This window comes from Nomascus leucogenys, chromosome 3, assembly GCF_006542625.1.
Source record: "Nomascus leucogenys isolate Asia chromosome 3, Asia_NLE_v1, whole genome shotgun sequence".
NCBI lineage: Eukaryota > Metazoa > Chordata > Mammalia > Primates > Hylobatidae > Nomascus > Nomascus leucogenys.
The window spans coordinates 114,439,129-114,459,499 of record NC_044383.1 but is presented as its reverse complement, the minus strand read 5'-3'; the positions used below and the strand labels follow the sequence as shown (position 1 = coordinate 114,459,499).

The 20,371-nt window shown below is 35.8% G+C and overlaps 1 protein-coding gene across 10 annotated transcripts in view; it reads left to right on the top strand.

Annotated features, from left to right (window-relative positions):
- The window catches only part of PTPRK (protein tyrosine phosphatase receptor type K), a 554,088-nt gene that overhangs the window by 287,820 nt on the left and 245,897 nt on the right, over nt 1-20,371 (top strand). For all 10 annotated transcript variants that reach the window (XM_030809659.1, XM_030809654.1, XM_030809655.1 and 7 more), the window contains exon 6: nt 15,562-15,736. In XM_030809659.1, the coding sequence (XP_030665519.1) occupies nt 15,562-15,736 (175 nt within the window). The remainder of the gene's footprint in view (nt 1-15,561; nt 15,737-20,371) is intronic.

The window sequence follows — 20,371 nt, the reverse complement described above, 5'->3', positions numbered from 1 at the left end:
ATTTTGGTTGATTTTATGTGCCTTCCTACCATAAAGAGATCAATGCCTTGCAGATATAAAGCTTTCTTTTCCTTCTTTAATAATTTATAAACTCTGAATTTAACGTTTACAGATTACATAATTGATCATAAATGCATAATGTGTATAATATTCTTTACCTTCCTTATCTATTCTTGGAACAGGACTATACAAGCCTGACAGTCATAGAAGTTCAAGGATTGCTTTTTATCGGTATCTAGAAATAATTTATTTCTCTTTCTGTGCAAGAACAATATGCTCTCCTACTGTATGCAGAGCTGCCCCTTCAGTGTGTTTCTAGGTATGTCACGTCAAGCACTTTGCAACTTTCCCATTGAGCTCCTGGGATCAGTATTACAACATGGAGCATTGGCAGGCCTGGTTTCTTCTTTATGAAAAGTAGTCTGCTAGAAAGATCTAAAATTTACAAAATTATTTTATTGTAAAATAAAATGTAGGTATAGAAAACCACACAAAAATAAAGACTATTATGACTCAATATCGGGTAAACATCACACAGGACAAGAAAGAGAGCTTGCCAGCCATCCCAGAGGCGCCTTCCATGTGCTCTGTGCCAGGCATAACAGAGCTGTCTCCCTGCCTCTACAAATAACCACTCTCATGGATTTTAAACCCTTGTAGTTTTTTTGCAGTTATGTATGCATCCCTAGACACCATAGTCTTACCAATTTTTAAAATTAGACATCTTTTTAAGTCACTTTTAATCTGTAGGTTTGTCCTTTATTGCTTTCCTCACAATTTATCTGTTGAGCCTAGAATGTTTGACTTCTAGCTTCCGCTGTCCACATTTTGCTGATTGCATACTAATGCCCTCTTCAGTTCCACATGTCCCTCTTTCCTCTCTATTTCCTGCAAATTGGCAGCCAGATCCAGGGTCAAGTTTGATCCTTTGGCAACGCCATAGGTGGTGTTTGGTATAATAACAGGAGGAACAAAATGTGTCATCTTTCTTTTTGTGATCTTGGCAGTCTCTGAAGATTAATGCCTATATTTATTCCTGGGGGTAGAAAACTGTGATATTCTATCATTTTTTTTTGTTTCTTATTTCTTTTGTATTTGTTTAGTTGATGAAAAGATACATACTCCCCATAATCTACTGTTTGGTTACCCAATAACACAATTCATTAAGGAAAGGGAAAATACATGTTCCAATCTGTGCTATATTTACTAGTTTAAAATGAGTTGGTTCCCTATCATCCTGCAAAGATGACTTATTCTTTTTTCTTTTAATATCATTATAAACTCATGGATTTAAACATATTTAATGGAGTTTAATTTGTTGCAATTATTATTTCTATTAAATCTTAAATTGCCCTGTTTAGTTTTAGTAAGAAATCATATTTCCAGATAATGATGCGGGTTCTGAGAGATACTTATTTCTAGATCATTTCAGTGAATAGAGCTAAAAAATACATACACATATATTTAATGATAAAATACCTAATGAGTTCATAGGGATATTTCAAGTTGAAGCCTAAAGGTTTTTACTCAACGTTTATCCTATTACAACTTTTTAGTTACATTTTATTTCCACACCGATATTCTTGGTTGTCAGTGACACAAGGAAGATGGATTTAGAATATATCATAATTATACATTGGTTTTATCTCATTTTATTTTGAAACTTGTACTAAAGCTCCATTGTCAGCATATAGCTATTGCATGGATAATATACTGTCTTCTACTTAGCTCTTATTTAGTCTTACTTCTAAATGTAACTATGTTTATAATATTCAATATTAGCCCACCTATCATATCTACCAATTTCGTATGTCAGAAACACCTTTTTTGCATTTCAAATTCCTTAGGAACTGCTCATGGGAATAGTATTCCCTGAGTTCTTAGATGTTGATAATAGTTTTTTTGTGCCCTTGATTCTTAAGTCAGTTTTACAGTATATGAAATCTTTCATTCACATTTTCTTTTATTAACTTAAATAATGTTACTTCATTTTCTTTCACAGACAGAATAGGTACAGTCAGTCACTCTAAAGCCTTGGTGACTGTCTGTACCTATTTTTTCTAGATACGCAAATAATTTTTGTTTCTAATTAATCTTACCAGAATATGTATCACAGTAGGTCACTCTGAGATATTATCATCAGGTATGTGGTATTTTCTTTCATTATGTAGTTTATAAACTTTTTCTTTTATTTTAGAAGTTGTTTTTGTTGTTGTTGTTGTTGTTTTTGGTTTTTTCGCTTTTTTTTTTTTTTTTTTTTTTTTGAGACGGAGTCTCACTCTGTCACCCAGGCTGGAGTGTAGTGGCGCGATCTCTGCTCACTGCAAGCTCCACCTCCTGGGTTCACGCCATTCTCCTGCCTCAGCCTCCTGAGTAGCTGGGACTACAGGCGCCCGCCATCATGCCCGGCTAATTTTTGTGTGTGTGTGTATTTTTAGTAGAGACGGGGTTTCACCGTGTTCGCCAGGATGGTCTCGATCTCCTGACCTCGTGATCCACCCGCCTCGGCCTCCCAAAGTGCTGGGATTACAGGCGTGAACCACTGAACCCAGAAATTTTTTTAAAAATTATAATTTGTAGTACTTTATCTGTACCCTTGATCCTGTAGAGACTTCTGTTTTCTCTGTGTTTGATCTTTGCCTGTCATCATTGATCACTTTCAAATATTTTTATTCTCCTTATTGTAAGCATTAAAAATTACCCCTTTTTCACTCATTATTCAGGAATCATCTGTTGACTTTATTGTAGTTACTTATAATTTCTTTTTTTCCCTCTCTATTTCTTTTTTTTTTTTTAATTATACTTTAAGTTCAGGGGTACATGTGCAGAACATGCAGGTTTGTTACATAGATATACATGTGCCATGGTGGTTTGCTGCACTCATCAACCCATCACCTACATTAGGTATTTCTCCTAATGTTCTCTCTTTCTCTCTCCCCTAGCCCCCTACCCCCTGACAGGCCCCAGTGTGTGATGTTCCCTTCCCTATGTCCACCTGTTCTCATTGTTCATCTCCCACTTATGAGTGAGAACTCATAATTTCTAATAATTAATAATGATATTTCTTTAATTTCTAATTTTCATGAATTGTCATTTCATTTCTGAGTTTTATTGTTTAAGTTTATATCGTTTCATCTCATGAATCATTTCCTTAATATGTTTTAGCTTATCTTGAAATATTATGTTGTGGTTTTGATCTATTTTACGGACATATTTTTCTGACTGACTTTCATTGACACTAAGGATTATACTATTTTCCTTATTTTCTTTTAATCTTACAAAATCTGTATGTGGGGTTTGATCTTGATACTTTTAAGTTATTCATTTTTATGTGAAATAAGTTCTCCTGAAGTTTTAAAATGAGGTGGGGTTCAGGAAACTTTACCTGATTTTACAGATTTCCGTCTTCTGTTGCTTTGAGTTATGTTTTAAAATACGTCAGCTTGCCTTTTGGGATTTCTGGGATTTCCCCACTTTTGTCTAGTCCTTCTATTTCTGTACTCTCTTATTAGTCTGTCTGTTTTTATGTGGCAGGTTCAGAAAGATTAAAAAACCATGCTACTGCCATCAGCTTCCCAGAATCCCTCAGATCTGATGGTTTCATTGCATTCGTCTTCTGACTTCACCCATCTTCCCTCTCACTCTAAATTGCATGGTTTTATAGTTGTGGACTCATACGCATCACATTTCTGCTTTCTACAGTGCAGTTTGAAGCAACCAGCCAATCTCATTATGTTTCTTTGTTTGTTGTTTGTTTGACTAAAATGTTCTAAGGTAGCAAATACATGGTTACCAAAACTTTGCCTTCCATAGATACTTGATTTGGAGTATATCTAATAGTGACATTTTACATGCCTCTACTGCTGCATCATGTCATGGACTAGTAGTGTCTTCTTTGCCACTGAGAGGTTATAGGTACCTTTAAATCTAATCAGATTGAAAAATAAATTTCAGTAAACCCAGAATCAGAACCAAATCAGAAAGTTCATCCATAACAATCTGATTCTCTAGAAGCTTCTGGTCCTAAAATCATCTCTATCCCTCAGGCTTTAAGAAAGTAAAGCAGAACCAGTAGGAGATAGATATGATTTTATTGAAATATATATATATATATATATGTCTATATAATTATAAGATTACATATAGCAGGATTTTATTTACAAAATTGAAGAGGTTTACTGCAAGGAATTGGTTTATGTGCTTGTGCAGATTGGCCAGGCAAGTCTGAAGTCTGTAGGGCAAGCCCTTGGGGAGGGCAGGCTAAAACATGCATGCACAGACTGAAGCTGTTGTTCACTAGTGGAATTTCTTCTACTTCGGAGAAGCCTCACCCCTGGTCTTAAAGCCTTTCAACTGATTCAATCCAGTCCACTCAGATTATCTAGGGTAATCTTATTTACTAGATTATGGATTTTAAGTCCATTCACAAAATGCCTTCACAGGGTCACCTAGTTTAGTGTTTAATGAAATAACTGCAGATTGTAGCATAGGCAAGATCACACATCAAAAGACTGACGCAGTTATCAAACAGATTATTTGCTTAGATATTGTTTGGATTATCATCTTCGTAATATTGTGATGATCAGAATTTGCTATGAATACTTTTGCACAGTAATCTCACAGAGTATTCTCATCATCTCTGTTGAATAAGCAGGTACAAATACATATATCTGATGTTAGATGAAAAGGTAGAGATTTGAGAAGTGATGAGAAATTGTTCAGCTCACAAATAGTTGCTTCAGGGCTAGAAGCTGGGTATCATCCCCAGCAGACATGGTTCTGTCACTTTGACCTGCTCTGTCTGTGTGGCTCCTCTTATTGGTCACCTTTTCTCTCCATTGCAAAGATACTCATGCTTCCTAGGGTGAAACTCCTTTTCTTGTTGAATAGCTGACTTTATATTTTGTTACACTTGATTAATCTGATTCTAGTATTTGCTATCTCCAGCACATCTTTACCCTGCTTTATTTCAGAATTATAATATTCACCACCTCTTTCTCTGTCAAATACCATTTACCTTCTTCTATCCTTCCATTGCCAGATAGTCAATACTTTGAATTTATTGTCATTTCAGCATATTTTTTTCTAGGAGAACACTATTTACTTACTCTAATGAAATAAGTATATTAAGTTCTATGGCCGTAAATGAGAAAAAGTGCTTCTCTCAAAATAATAACATAGTATTTTTTAATTTTAGAAATTTCTAAATTTAAGTTTTCTGTGAAATCCTTTCATGTCTTTAAAATTGTCTTTAAAATGATTTCATGTTTTTAGAATTATAGAATTATTTTGTTCTTCAAATAATAGTGATTGTGATGATGATAATATCTTTATCATCCTGTGAGACTGAAAAAATTTCATACAAATCTTATAGAGCAGACAAGCTCTAGTAAGGAACTCTCAGTTCCTTGGGATTAATTTGGCTGGAATGTTGTAAATTTCACATCAGCCTCACTTGGTCGTAGTTGTGCAAATTCACTTTGGAATTCATTTTGACAACTCATATGCAGTCTTCTTGATGCTGTTCACAGGGACCTAAATATCAAACATAAGAAAATAGGCTCTTTCTAAGTCCTACAATTTTAAGAAGATGAGAGAATCATATATATGTTCTGAGGAAAGTCAATGAAGAAATAAATATATAAATAAATGTAATTTGATTATTTTCAAGTCAGTAGGCTTGAAATAATCTCGACACGTATTGTCAGTGTGGCTCTTTTTAGTCTGAAATGAAACTGGATTGATTTCATTCCTCAAACTTTGAAAAGAGACTCTGAAGTAAAGTGTAATATATTTTAATTATACTGTATTTCTTTTAGGATACTTTCAAGCTGAAAGTAATAGAAAACCAAATGTATTATTTCATTTAACAAAAAGTCCAAAGAGAAGTGGGCTCTAGTAATTGCTGGTGTCATTTCAGAGATTTGGTCAGTAATTTCCTCTGTCTCTCTAGCTGATATGCCATCCTGAGTGCATCAGCATTTCCCTTAGATTGGACTGCCTTATGGTGATGAATCAGCTCTTCCAGGTTTAGGCATGACAGTAAGAAAAAGCAAAGGGAACCCATTTTCTTATGTCTCCTTAGAAGTGAGGAAATCTTTTTAGAAATAACTTGACCAATTCCTATGATATCTCCTTGGCCAGAATATGGACCCACACCCCATTTTTAAAACATGTCACTGTTAATGGAAAGAAGACTCACGTTAACCTAGTGTTAATGGCCTAGTGTGTCTCCACATGTAATATCTTGATGCATAACCTAGGGATCTTGTTAAAGTGCAGATGTTGATACAGTATATCTAAAGTGATCTCTTGACTCTGCATTTGTAACAGTCTGCCAGTTGATGCTGATACTACTGGTCTGTAGACCACATGGCAAGGTGTTTGGTTAATAGCCTGGCTGGTTGAAATCGATGTTGGAGAATCAACCATTATTACCACTGTATTCCACTAGGAATGGAACTTCTCAAATGAACACTGCATGCACTGTGCATGATGAAGCTTACTTAGTATAGTAGAGGAGAGGAGTGATAACACTGAGGATTACAGTGACTTGCCCAGGGTTACTTAGTAAGTGACAAGTTTTATCCAGCAACTTGTATTGGAGACAAAATAAATACAAAAGCCTGAGATGGATTGGGGGGTGGGGTGGGAAGCAGGGAAAAAAAGTAGTGCTAGGTTATAATCCCTCGGATCACATATTTGTGTGATTCATTTTTTCAGTACTTCTCAGAGGTGGGTATACATTTGCAATGGAGAAATCATACGTAAAAACTCAAAGCAGAATAAAGAGCCTATAACTGAAAAACATAACAAAGGCAGAGAACTATATGCAAACGTTGCTTCATAAGAGAGAAATTACCATTACTTCTTACATCATCCTTCACTGGCATTGCCTAGTCTGATAAATTGATGGTGTGTAATCAGGTAAAGACCTATTATTTTTGATTTTAAAAAGAAAATTTATTATTTTTGACTTCTAGAATTTACATGTTTTAAATTGTTACCTTTAGCTCTGATGAATCATTGGAAGCCAAGTAAAGAAAGCAATGTCTCAATTTCAGAACCTGTTATTGGTCTATTCAGAGATTCAACTTCTTCCTGGTTTAGTCTTGGGAGGGTGTATTTGTCGAGGAATTTATCCATTTCTTCTAGATTTTCTAGTTTATTTGCATAGAGGTGTTTGTAGTATTCTCTGATGGTAGATTGTATTTCTGTGGGATCGGTGGTGATATCCCCTTTTTCGTTTTTTATTGCATCTATTTGATTCTTCTCTCTTTTCTTCTTTATTAGTCTTGCTAGCGGTCCATCAATTTTGTTGATCTTTTCAAAAAACCAGCTCCTGGATTCATTAATTTTTTGAAGGGTTTTTTGTGTCTCTATTTCCTTCAGTTCTGCTCTGATTTTAGTTATTTCTAGCCTTCTGCTAGCTTTTGAATGTGTTTGCTCTTGCTTTTCTAGTTCTTTTAATTGTGATGTTAGGGTGTCAATTTTGGATCTTTCCTGCTTTCTCTTGTGGGCATTTAGTGCTATAAATTTCCCTCTACACACTGCTTTGAATGTGTCCCAGAGATTCTGGTATGTTGTGTCTTTGTTCTCGTTGGTTTCAAAGAACATCTTTATTTCTGCCTTCATTTCATTATGTACCCAATAGTCATTCAGGAGCAGGTTGTTCAGTTTCCATGTAGTAGAGCGGTTTTGAGTGAGTTTGTACAAGGAGGAACTGGTACCATTCCTTCTGAAACTATTCCAATCGATAGAAAAAGAGGGAATCCTCCCTAACACATTTTATGAAGCCAGCATCGTCCTGATACCAAAACCTGGCAGAGACATAACCAAAAAAGAGAATTTCAGACCAATATCCTTGATGAACATTGATGCAAAAATCCTCAATAAAATACTGGCAAACCGAATCCAGCAACACATCAAAAAGCTTATCCACCATGATCAAGTGGGCTTCATCCCTGGGATGCAAGGCTGGTTCAACATACGCAAATCAATAAATGTAATCCAGCATATAAACAGAACCAAAGACAAAAACCACATGATTATCTCAATAGATGCAGAAAAGGCCTTTGACAAAATTCAACAACCCTTCATGCTAAAAACTCTCAATAAATTAGGTATTGATGGGACGTATCTCAAAATAATAAGAGCTATCTACGACAAACCCACAGCCAATATCATACTGAATGGGCAAAAACTGGAAGCATTCCCTCTGAAAACTGGCACAAGACAGGGATGCCCTCTCTCACCGCTCCTATTCAACATAGTGCTGGAAGTTCTGGCCAGAGCAATCAGGCAGGAGAAGGAAATAAAAGGTATTCAATTAGGAAAAGAGGAAGTCAAATTGTCCCTGTTTGCAGATGACATGATTGTATATCTAGAAAACCCCATTGTCTCAGCCCAAAACCTCCTTAAGCTGATTAGCAACTTCAGCGAAGTCTCAGGATACAAAATTAACGTACAAAAATCACAAGCATTCTTGTACACCAATAACAGACAAACAGAGAGCCAAATCATGAGTGAACTCCCATTCACAATTGCTTCAAAGAGAATAAAATACCTAGGAATCCAACTTACAAGGGATGTGAAGGACCTCTTCAAGGAGAACTACAAACCACTGCTCAATGAAATAAAAGAGGATACAAACAAATGGAAGAACATTCCATGCTCATGGGTTGGAAGAATCAATATTGTGAAAATGGCCATACTGCCCAAGGTAATTTATAGATTCAATGCCATCCCCATCAAGCTACCAATGACTTTCTTCACAGAATTGGAAAAAACTACTTTAAAGTTCATATGGAACCAAAAAAGAGCCCGCATCGCCAAGTCAATCCTAAGCCAAAAGAACAAAGCTGGAGGCATCACGCTACCTGACTTTAAACTATACTACAAGGCTACAGTAACCAAAACAGCATGGTACTGGTACCACAACAGAGACATAGATCAATGGAACAGAACAGAGCCCTCAGAAATGATGCCGCATAGCTACAACTATCTGATCTTTGACAAACCTGACAAAAACAAGAAATGGGGAAAGGATTCCCTATTTAATAAATGGTGCTGGGAAAACTGGCTAGCCATATGTAGAAAGCTGCAACTGGATCCCTTCCTTACACCTTATACAAAAATTAATTCAAGATGGATTAAAGACTTATATGTTAGACCTAAAACCATTAAAATCCTACAAGAAAACCTAGGCGATACCATTCAGGACATAGGCGTGGGCAAGGACTTCATGTCTAAAACACCAAAAGCAATGGCAACAAAAGCCAAAATCGACAAATGGGATCTCATTAAACTAAAGAGCTTCTGCACAGCAAAAGAAACTATCATCAGAATGAACAGGCAACCTACAGAATGGGAGAAAATTTTTGCAACCTACTCATCTGACAAAGGGCTAATATCCAGAATCTACAATGAACTCAAACAAATTTACAAGAAAAAAACAAACAACCCCATCAAAAAGTGGGCAGAGGACATGAACGACACTTCTCAAAAGAAGACATTTATGCAGCCAGAAAACACATGAAGAAATGCTCATCATCACTGGCCATCAGAGAAATGCAAATCAAAACCACAGTGAGATACCATCTCACACCAGTTAGAATGGCCATCATTAAAAAATCGGGAAACAACAGGTGCTGGAGAGGATGTGGAGAAATAGGAACACTTTTACACTGTTGGTGGGACTGTAAACTAGTTCAACCATTGTGGAAGTCAGTGTGGCGATTCCTCAGGGATCTCGAACTAGAAATACCATTTGACCCAGCCATCCCATTACTGGGTATATACCCAAAGGACTATAAATCATGCTGCTATAAAGACACATGCACACGTATGTTTATTGCGGCACTATTCACAATAGCAAAGAGTTGGAACCAACCCAAATGTCCAACAACGATAGACTGGATTAAGAAAATGTGGCATATATACACCATGGAATACTATGCAGCCATAAAAAATGATGAATTCGTGTCCTTTGTAGGGACATGGATGAAACTGGAGAACATCATTCTCAGTAAACTATCGCAAGGACAAAAAACCAAACACCGCATGTTCTCTCTCATAGGTGGGAATTGAACAATGAGAACTCATGGACACAGGAAGGGGAACATCACAATCCGGGGACTGTTGTGGGGTGGGGGGAGGGGGGAGGGACAGCAATGGGAGATACACCTATTGCTAAATGACGAGTTAATGGGTGCAGGAAATCAACATGGCACATGGATACATATGTAACAAACCTGCACATTGTGCACATGTACCCTAAAACCCTAAAGTATAATAATAAAAAAAAAATAAATAAATAAATAAAATAAATAAATAAATAAATAAATTAAAAAAAAGAAAGCAATGTCTAATATAGATTGTATTAGCCCATTGGAACGATGCCTTGATTAAACCTCAATACCAAATAATCAATTTGTTGGATAGGAACTGTAACCAAAATGAACATAACAGCTTTGGTTTAGTTTAATGGAAAGTCTGCTGGATTTTAGGTCATCAAACCTAGTTTTGAATTTTAGTCCTGCTAACAGGCTGTGCATCACATTTCTAATCTTTCTGAACTTTAATTGGATATGACTGTATCACAAAAGTTCATAAGAGAGAGAAGCCACAGAACCAGTAACAGCTAACATAATATAAGGTTCATGGAGGTGCTTATTAAATGATTATTGAAGATAAACCTGAATATTATGACTGTTAATTTTGTTTTTTTATTTTGAGAAATAAATATCACATGTCTTTTGTACTCATTAATTATATAATATACATTCTATCTAATCATATGTATTTATAGTTATATTAGTATATTAATACACACACATAAGCATCATGTAATATATCAGCTTGGTGATATCTTGACTGGATGAGCTTAAGTATACCCCTCAGCCTCTCTGAGTTGTGGTATAATTACTTCTGAAATAGCTTGGTGTCAGTGATCTCTTGGTGTCTTTGAAATTCAATATTTTTGTAACCTCCCTTTATTATTAATTTGGATTGATGATTAATATGTATTTTATTATAACTTATAAAAGCCTAAGGAGGATTTATGTGACTCTTGTCTCTAAAATGTTCAGTGAATTTAATTCATTTTAACAAAGTACTTGAGCCACCCACTAAAGATAATATATATTAAATATTATGGAGGAAAAAATATATATAAATGAGACATGAAACCCTACCTTCAGAGTGATTTCAGTATACAAACAGATGAAAAGACATTTATGAATATATCATAGTAGAAAAGATTTAAGATAGAAAAGCCAGTTAATAAGTTTTTATAATCTTTTATAGAGTTTTTGAGGCAGTATCCATGACCCTGTCAGCAGGAGTAGAAAGGAAAGAGTATATATGAGCTGATGGAATGTGAACTTGAGGCAGAGGGGAAGGAGCTAGATACCATAGATCAGGTCACTGTGGAAATCAGGTAGGAATGTCTGCAAGTTTTTAATCTCCATTTTTGGATAACACAGACATTTTTCATAAGAACAAATGACCGATTTCTGCAAATGTCAGTAGTTTTAGAATAGTTGATAAGATAGTGCAAATTCAATATTGGCAATGCATAAACAATAGAAAGTTGAAAGAATATGGAGCCCTTTCAGGCTAGGGAATGTCTCTTTGAAATGGCTCCTGTAAAGATAAGGGTCACAAAATGAGGTCTCACTGCCAATGTAGAGGATTGAAGGAGTGAGAGACTGAATTGCACGGGCCGTTGTGATTCAAGAGGAAACTATCACAGCACAGGAACTTGGATGTTGTAAGGTGGTAAAGGAGGCTGTTGGGTATCACTGAGGCCAAAGTGAGTTTGAGGATCAATGGCAATATTCACAGGACTGGGTTAGGGAGGATAATTTGGTCTGTGAATATTCCCAGTAATGGGAATGATATGTGGGCACGCTGGGAATTCCAAAAGTTGAGAGGTGATTGAGTGGGAAAGTGGAAGAGTTGTCTTCAAGTTAGGAACCAGGAAAATGGTAGCTGTCCCTGAAAGAGGGTGTAAGGTACCATAAAATGTACCCTCCTTTGAGATAGTAGTGTTGTGAGAGGAATGCCAATTAAGGTGAAAAGATGGAATAATGATTATTGAGAAGGAAATATTAAGGATACTCAGAATCTCTTCACAAGAGAAGGATTTTGAAAGGCATAGTGTGAAAAGACTTGAGTGGGTGTGGACATGTGCAAGAGAATTTAGAAGTCAGTACAGGCAGTGGGAATTGGCTAGTCGTGCAGAAGAACTGAGAAATACACATGGCAGGGAGCAAGGAGACAGTTTGAGAATACACCTGGAAAGATAAGCTAGAGGAAGCCCAGATGAGGTTGTATAACAAAAGTAAGGAGCAGGGAGTCATGGTGGGCTCCAACAAGAAACATAAAACGCCATCTTGTAGTATTTGTCCATTTTTGCGGTGTAAATACTCCACTATAGCAACTTCAGTTTATCAGTGTGATATCATTCAAAGTTCCTGAAAACTTAACAAATTTCTGGCACTCATTGGTTCCAGCATTCCACTGATTAGTACTACATGTATGCATGTTTAAATGTTAATTTAAAAATTCCTTGAGAATAAGATGACATGAGACAATAATATAAACTGTTAACTTCTATTAAATTAGGGTGATGGTACATTAATGGCTATTTTATTGTTTTCTATGATTTTTTGTACATTTGCAATTATTTATTGTATGTAAATGATGTGCTAATTAAAAAAAAACGCAGTCTGAGGTTTGCATGTATAATGATTTTTTTTTGGTTTGTGTGGTTTGTAGGGAAAGAGTTTTGGCTGATTTTATGGATGTATATTTTTGGATATAAGCTGCTTTTTCAGTTCCTTATTATCCAAGGGAATGAGTGGGGGATCTTGCTGCAAAAATCATGAAATAGGTTGGTAAACAGAGAAAAATTAACAAAAGCAATGAATAAAAAATAGCAAAATCCTGATTTGGATTTGATGTCCTCAGGTATTTTTGTATGCATATGCAGAAACATATATGTATTTACTACATAATATGCATATACATGATTTAAGATATGGAGAAAGGTATTTAAAGATACAATGTATTTAGGATTTAGAAAATAATTATAATTATTATTATTATTATTATTTTGAGATGGAGTCTTGCTCTATTGCCCAGGCTGGAGTGCAGTGGCGTGATCTCGGCTCACTGCAAACTCCGCCTCCTGCATTCACGCCATTCTCCTGCTTCAGCCTCCCAAGTAGCTGGGACTACAGGCACCTGCCACTGCGCCCAGCTAATTTTTTGTATTTTTAGTAGAGACAGGGTTTCACCATGTTAGCCAGGATGGTCTTGATCTCCTGACCTCGTGACCCACCTGCCTTGCCCTCCCAAAGTGCTGGGATTACAGGTGTGAGCCACCGGCCTGGCCAGGATTTAGAAAATTATTAAAGCAATAGAGTATCCTCTTTATTATTTACTCTAAAAATATAAATAATTGCAAATGTACAAAAAATCATAGAAAACAATAAAATAGCCATTAATGTACCATCACCCTAATTTAATAGAAGTTAACAGTTTATATTATTGTCTCATGTCGTCTTATTCTTAAGGAATTTTTAAATTAACATTTAAACATGCATACATGTAGTACTAATCAGTGGAATGCTGGAACCAATGAGTGCCAGAAATTTGTTAAGTTTTCAGGAACTTTGAATGATATCACACTGATAAACTGAAGTTGCTATAGCGGAGTATTTACACCGCAAAAATGGACAAATACTACAAGATGGCGTTTTATGTTTCTTGTTGGAGAACTAACAGTTCCAAATTTTACGAATACATTGCTGGTTTTTCTTTGCCTAGTTTAACTGTCCCATCGTATTTTACTGAATGAATAAAATTCAGTTTATTTATTTGCTACTCAGGAATATTTGGATATTTTCCATATTTCACAATAACAGATAATTTAGAGTTCAACATCTTGTGCATATCTCCTTGATCTCATATACACCAGTGGTTCAAATGTGGAAACTTAGAAGTAGAATTGCCGGGTCCTGAGGTTTATGCATCCTCAACTTTACTAGATAGTAACAAATCATTTTCTAAAGTCACTCTAGCAGTTTACACTTCCAACAGGAATGTTATCATTTTTGTTTCCCATATATAGCCCTATGAAATGATATTTCAAGTAGTATGAAAGATACCAGGGGTAGTTAGAATTTCACCAACAAGAAGTGAGGTTGTGGATCATGACCAATTCTTTCTCAGGGTTATGGGTTTTCTTTGTCCTTTTTGCTGTCTTTGACATATAGAAGTTTTAAAATTTAGATGGGCAATCTCATTTCCTGGTTGTTAGATGTATACATTTTCTCTTTTTGATACCCTGTTCACTTTTGATTATCTTTTTTCTAATTGCATATAGAAGATCTTTACGTATTCTGGCTATTTATTCCTTGATGGGTATTTCCTTGACAAATAACTTATCACTATTTGTGACTTTTTTTTCCCCTTTATATGTGATATATCTGAACATACAGAAGTTATAAATTTTTTATAGTTGAATTTTTTCAGTCATTTCCTATTAGTTTATGCTTATTACTCTTGTCTGGGAAATGCTGATATCATAAATGTGGCTTCCAATATTCCATTTTGAAATTTGACAGGTATGCTTTTAAAGTTTAGGCTCTTTTGACTAATTCTCTAAAATGTATAAATTGGCTGTCATTAATGCCAAAGAGAGAGTTGTTTGCAAAGAGTACAGATTTTGGTTTGACTCTAAATTATTCATCATTAGTTTATTATCATTCTGTGGCCAGCACATGCTACACATTTGGAATACAGAGATGCACAGGCAATGCTCTTACTCTTCTGGTGGGGACAAACATACCACAGCACAGGCAGTACAGCATAAGGGCTAAAAGAAGCTTGTATATATTACTCTGAGAGCATGGGGGCAATGAATCATTTGCCTTGGACCCATTAACTGTCCTGTTAATTCATTTACTCTGGCGTAGTAGCAATTTATGGAGAACTGAGATTACTACCATAGTGTCTCAGCCCTACACCTTTTAGAGCAGGGGTCCCCAACCCCTGGGCTGCAAACTGGTACTGGTCTGTGGCCTGTCAGGAATAGGGCCACACAGCAGGAGGTGAGCAGTGGGTGAGCAAGCATTGCCACCTGAGTTCTGCCTCCTATCAGATCAGCTGTGGCATTAGATTCTCATAGGAGCGTGAACTCTACTGTGAACTGTGAATGCAAGGGATCTAGGCTGTGGGCGCCTTGTGAGAATCTAATGCCTGATGATTTGAGGTGGAACAGTTTCATCCCGAAATAATCCCCTCACTGTTCCGTAGAAAAATTGTCTTCCAGGAAACTGGTCCTTTGTGCCAAAAAGGTTGAGGACCACTGCTTTTGAGGATACTTTTGATGTATTTACTTACATCCTTTTCCTGATTGAATGACAATGGAAAAAATTTGTGGATCTTTTGCAACAAGAATAATTTATCACAGATATTGCTTGCTAAGATGTTTTATAGATTTATGAAAAGGGTAAGAACCTGTTTTTAAAGATTGGTTTCTGTTTGCAGAGACGAAATGGAGAAGATATACCAGTAGCCCAGACTAAGAACATCAATCATAGAAGGTTTGCCGCTTCCTTCAGATTGCAAGAAGTGACAAAAACTGACCAGGATTTGTATCGCTGTGTAACTCAGTCAGAACGAGGTTCTGGTGTGTCCAATTTTGCTCAACTTATTGTGAGAGGTAAGGTAAAATTGTTTTCACTTCACAAAATTGCATGACTTTATTAGAACAAAAGCAACTCCGTAGATATTTTGATTGATTTTTAAACTATGGTGTTTCTGATGTCAAGTCACTATAAAAATATATCATTATACAATTTCCCAGAATGTGTGAAGGTGAAATTAAGACTGTAGTTTGTAAAGTTTTTGAAGTTTCTAGTAAGTGTTTGCCATTGAAAGAAATCTATTTTATAATGCTCTAAGTGGACTAAATATATCAAATACCTTACTCCACATTGTCATCACCTCGTTTGTATTTTAACTTTAGATCTAGTTCTTCCCGTTTAAAACAGTTCTGCGGATACTACTTTTCTTTGAAGCATTGTGGCAATGAAGTCAAGGTCCAAGTTTCTATTTCCATGTAGTCCTACAAATTTTACTGATATCAAAACCCAATAGTGAATCTTCACTGATGCATATCTCTTATAGAATCTTAGAAAGTTAGAACTACCAAACAGTCCTCACTAATATTCTTGGATACTAAAGTTACTAGAAGAATGTCAGGGATTATGACATATCAGTACATATTTGTAGTGAATACTGGAAAAATACAAGTGCAAAACACATATTCATTTAAGATGTATAGAGTCCCTCTTATATTGTAAGCACTGTCTAGGTTGTAGATATTAGAGATACAATTGTAAATGTAATACAATGTCCCTACCCACATGGAGCATCATATTGAGTTATGTTAGGCAGACTATATAGACAGGTGTTAAAAACGTAGTATCAAGTCATGGTATGTGCTATGAAGGAAAAATAGACACAAAACGGTGGAAATTGATATTTTAGTTAAGATGTTCTGGATAGCCACTCTGAGAAGGTAACAATTGAGCTGAAAGCTTAAAAATAAAAATAGAGACTTCAGCCATATGAAAATATAGAGGTAAAGCAGCTCCGTTGAGTAGGATATCAAGCATCAATCAATATTGACACAAATGAAAATAATCGTAACCTGTTTAAGTCTCTTCAAGGAGAAGTGTGAGAGACTTTAGCAAAATTATCTAAACTGGGGCTGAGACTGTAAACGTATAATGGAAGGCATTTGCAAGTGAGTTTTCTTTGAGTGAGGATCTGAAGGTTGAGAGAAAGTTGCCCAAGTAGGCGTATGGATGTAGGGTCAGGGGCAAGAGAAAGAAACACCAGCAAGCAGAGAACACAGCACATGCCGAGGCCTATGGGCTGGAAGGAGAATATGAGATATGTCCATATTTTATAATGCTTGGCATCAAATATCTTTACATATATTATTCAATATTGTCTTGTTTTTAATACTTTAACCTTTGATATTTTTAACAAAAAGAAATTTGAAATTCAGACTTTATGATAATTTACCCAGAGCAAATTAAATCTAATGATTGACAGCCAGAATAGAACCCATTGTTTCTTGATTCTTAATGGTGAGCTCATTCTTTTCCACTACAGTTTTCCCTCGCATTACCATTATTGGATGGTGCTATCAACCTCTTGTAAACTTTAGTCTTGGAAGACTCTATGGCTCATTTTTTAAAAAAACTTCATAGATTAAATATGACTATTTTCAGTGTAACTTCTCTGATGTCTCTATAGTCAGCTCATATCACCTGCACAAGTTCATGAGATCACGGTTTCAATTAAGAAAATATGATAGTATTTGACTTCCGTATTTAGGCAGAGAAACGGTTTATCACATGTTCATGCATGCATCTTTGTTAAGTCCCATTCCAGCATCTCTCTCACCTGAGCCTAATTTTGAAAGCCTGAAGGTGTCCTTGGGTAATATTCAGGGTGATTAATATGCTATGGATACAGGAATGTAGGTGTGCTATTGAATTATCACGCTCACTGGATCTTCTTTACCATATATGCATTCACAATTTGCAACCAGTGAAGGAGATGGTATCTTAATAGTGTACCTAGAATGCTTTTGAATAACAGTGATGTATAGTACATAGTTATGTATGTTCTATATGGTTATCTATACATTTTTTCCCAGAAAAGTCACTCTTGATGTATTTCTCAAAAGACTGTAGAAGACCTGTTGATGCTTTTATCCAGGTGCTCCCTTTACATGTGTAGTTCCTTCTTTCGTGCGAACATTTTCTGCCTGTTTATTTTAAAAGAGAATCATTTTGTCATTACTAGATCTCTTTTGTTTCTCTTAATTGATAAGTAGATTTTATTATTTTATCAAAGCCTAGTTTTCTTTACCTGGAGACAACTACATTACAAGCTGTTCCAGCAGTATTACTTGTTACGTTAATAATTATTTCAATAAAATTTATAAGAAAGAGGATCCTTAAATTTCATTGAAAAATTTGACCTTTTTTTTTGAGACAATCTCGCTCTGTCACCCAGGCTGCAATGCGGTGGCACGATCTCGGCTTACTGCCCCCTCTGCCTCCCGGGTTCAAGAGATTCTCGTGCCTCAACCTCCCAAGTAGCTGAGACTGCAGGTGCGTGCCACCACACCCAGCTAATTTTTGTATTTTTAGTAGAGAGGGGGTTTCTCCATGTTGGCCAGACTGGTCTTGAACTCCTGACTTGGTGATCCATCCATCTCAGCCTCCCAAAGTGCTGGGATTACAGGCATGAGCCACCACTCCTGGCCTTATTTTTCCTTTTTTTAAAGAAAGTCCTGCCATAAGTTTTGTGATTTTTATGTTGGAAAGGTTGAGTTGAAAGATGATGGCATTTTGAATTTGTTATCCAGAGTCTGCTATCATTTTAGAAATATATTTTGATAGTTTTGGCAATTTTATTTTTCTTTCAACACATTTTAGGTTGTTCTATATTTAATACTTACAGGTGATACTTTGCTTGCAGTTTTATTTGAAAACCAATACAGAGGAATAAGTTTTCTTGTTTGTAGAGATAACCACCAAATAAATATTACTAACCAAAAACATACCCTCGGGGGTCAGCTGTCCTGGTGTTGAAACAGTGCTGAGAATTAACTGTGCTGACAGGTCCTATCTCTCATTGGCACTTTTAAAGCTGACATCCTGTTACATGGATACAAAAGATGGTAATTTTAAAGGAAATTTTTGGGGCAGTGATATGAATAGTCTTTAATAAGAGCTGGCATGGTATTGCCTGTTGTCAAAGATGACCCAAGGGTAAGAGTTTATTAGTGCATTTTCTCCTAAACTGAAAGTGACAGGGCATGCTTAAGGCTTTTTTGTTGCTGTTTGTTACAAATGAAAATTTCACTGCAAAATTTTCATGCTGAAGAGTATTGATCTATGTTTTCCCACAGCCAGACGAATAAAAAAAAGTACAGAGAAACAGAATTTACTTTGCTATGACTTTAGAATTGCTTCCTGATCATTTTGAATAATGATAATGTATTCAGCTTATGGAGACCAATCTTTATTGACTAAGAAGTTTTTATAGAGATGAGATGAAGAGCAGATACTTTTGCTCAGTGTTTTACAAAATTGAAGTGTAAAAAATTTGAAATGCAAGTTGAAGTAGCGTTTATAAGCTTCAGACTGAAAGCACCAAGCTTCAAACTGAAAAGCACCAACTTTGTAATCTAATTATGCTACAGATTATTTTGCCATTCCTCACCTCAGCTGTGATCTCCTCAGTCTGTTTCCGTCTGTCTAAACCGGAGACCCACTTACATCTTGAACCAGCTGACGAGAGTAAACTTCTATAAAATTCTCTGATTCCTACACCTCACACTCAATTTCTATTCCAAATTGTTATATTTTTATATCTATCATTTTTACCTGTGAAATTACAATTACATTTTAAGTACTTCAGTTTGAAAGCACAGTTTTTGGTTTGTCATTGTTAATGGCTTGAGTTTTAAATTTTAGTGTCAATTACTAGTCATTATCAAAATGCTCCGGACACAAAAGTATTTAGTTAATATTTTAGTCTGTTCCTAATGAATAATAGTGACCTCTAGCTATAAATGGGGGTTAGTATCAATCACTTTACCTAACCTTACTCAGGGTAGTTACCCAACCTTATTCAGAGTTGTTGTTTAACATCATAAGAAATTCAGACAGTTGTCATTACTTTCTGTTGTAAGACAATATAAACTAGCTTATACATAAGAACATTTACTAACTTTTGTGACTGGGTAGTACAGGATAGGCTTCAGGATTTGTTGATCAAGTCATTAAAGATCCGCGTTCTTTCCAATTCTTCACTTTGTAGTCTATGATTTTTGCTTCTATCCTAAGCCAGGCCCACCTCCTAGTCTTAGGAGAGAAATTTGACTACATGCTTCCTTGGTCTTATCCAGTTAGGGATAAAGAGGGCAGTACCTACCACAACTATCAAAATAATAATAATAATAATGCATCACTGGTTATTGGATAAACAACTAGTATGTCCAGCAGAGAGCTTTTGTACAGAGGACTCCAGAGCATAAACAGTGTTACTCAGGGTTAGTTCTTTATTTTATTCAGATAAGATAGTAACTGAGGAAATAATGTCAAGAGAAGGTACAACTTAATCTTGAGGGACATACAGAGTTTGGAATATGGTACTATTGGAGAAGGGTGTTACCATACTAAGTCAAGTAACAGTATGAGTCATAGGTAATCAGTAGGATCATAGCTTATTTGGTCAATGGTGAACTGTTCATGGAATCACTTGC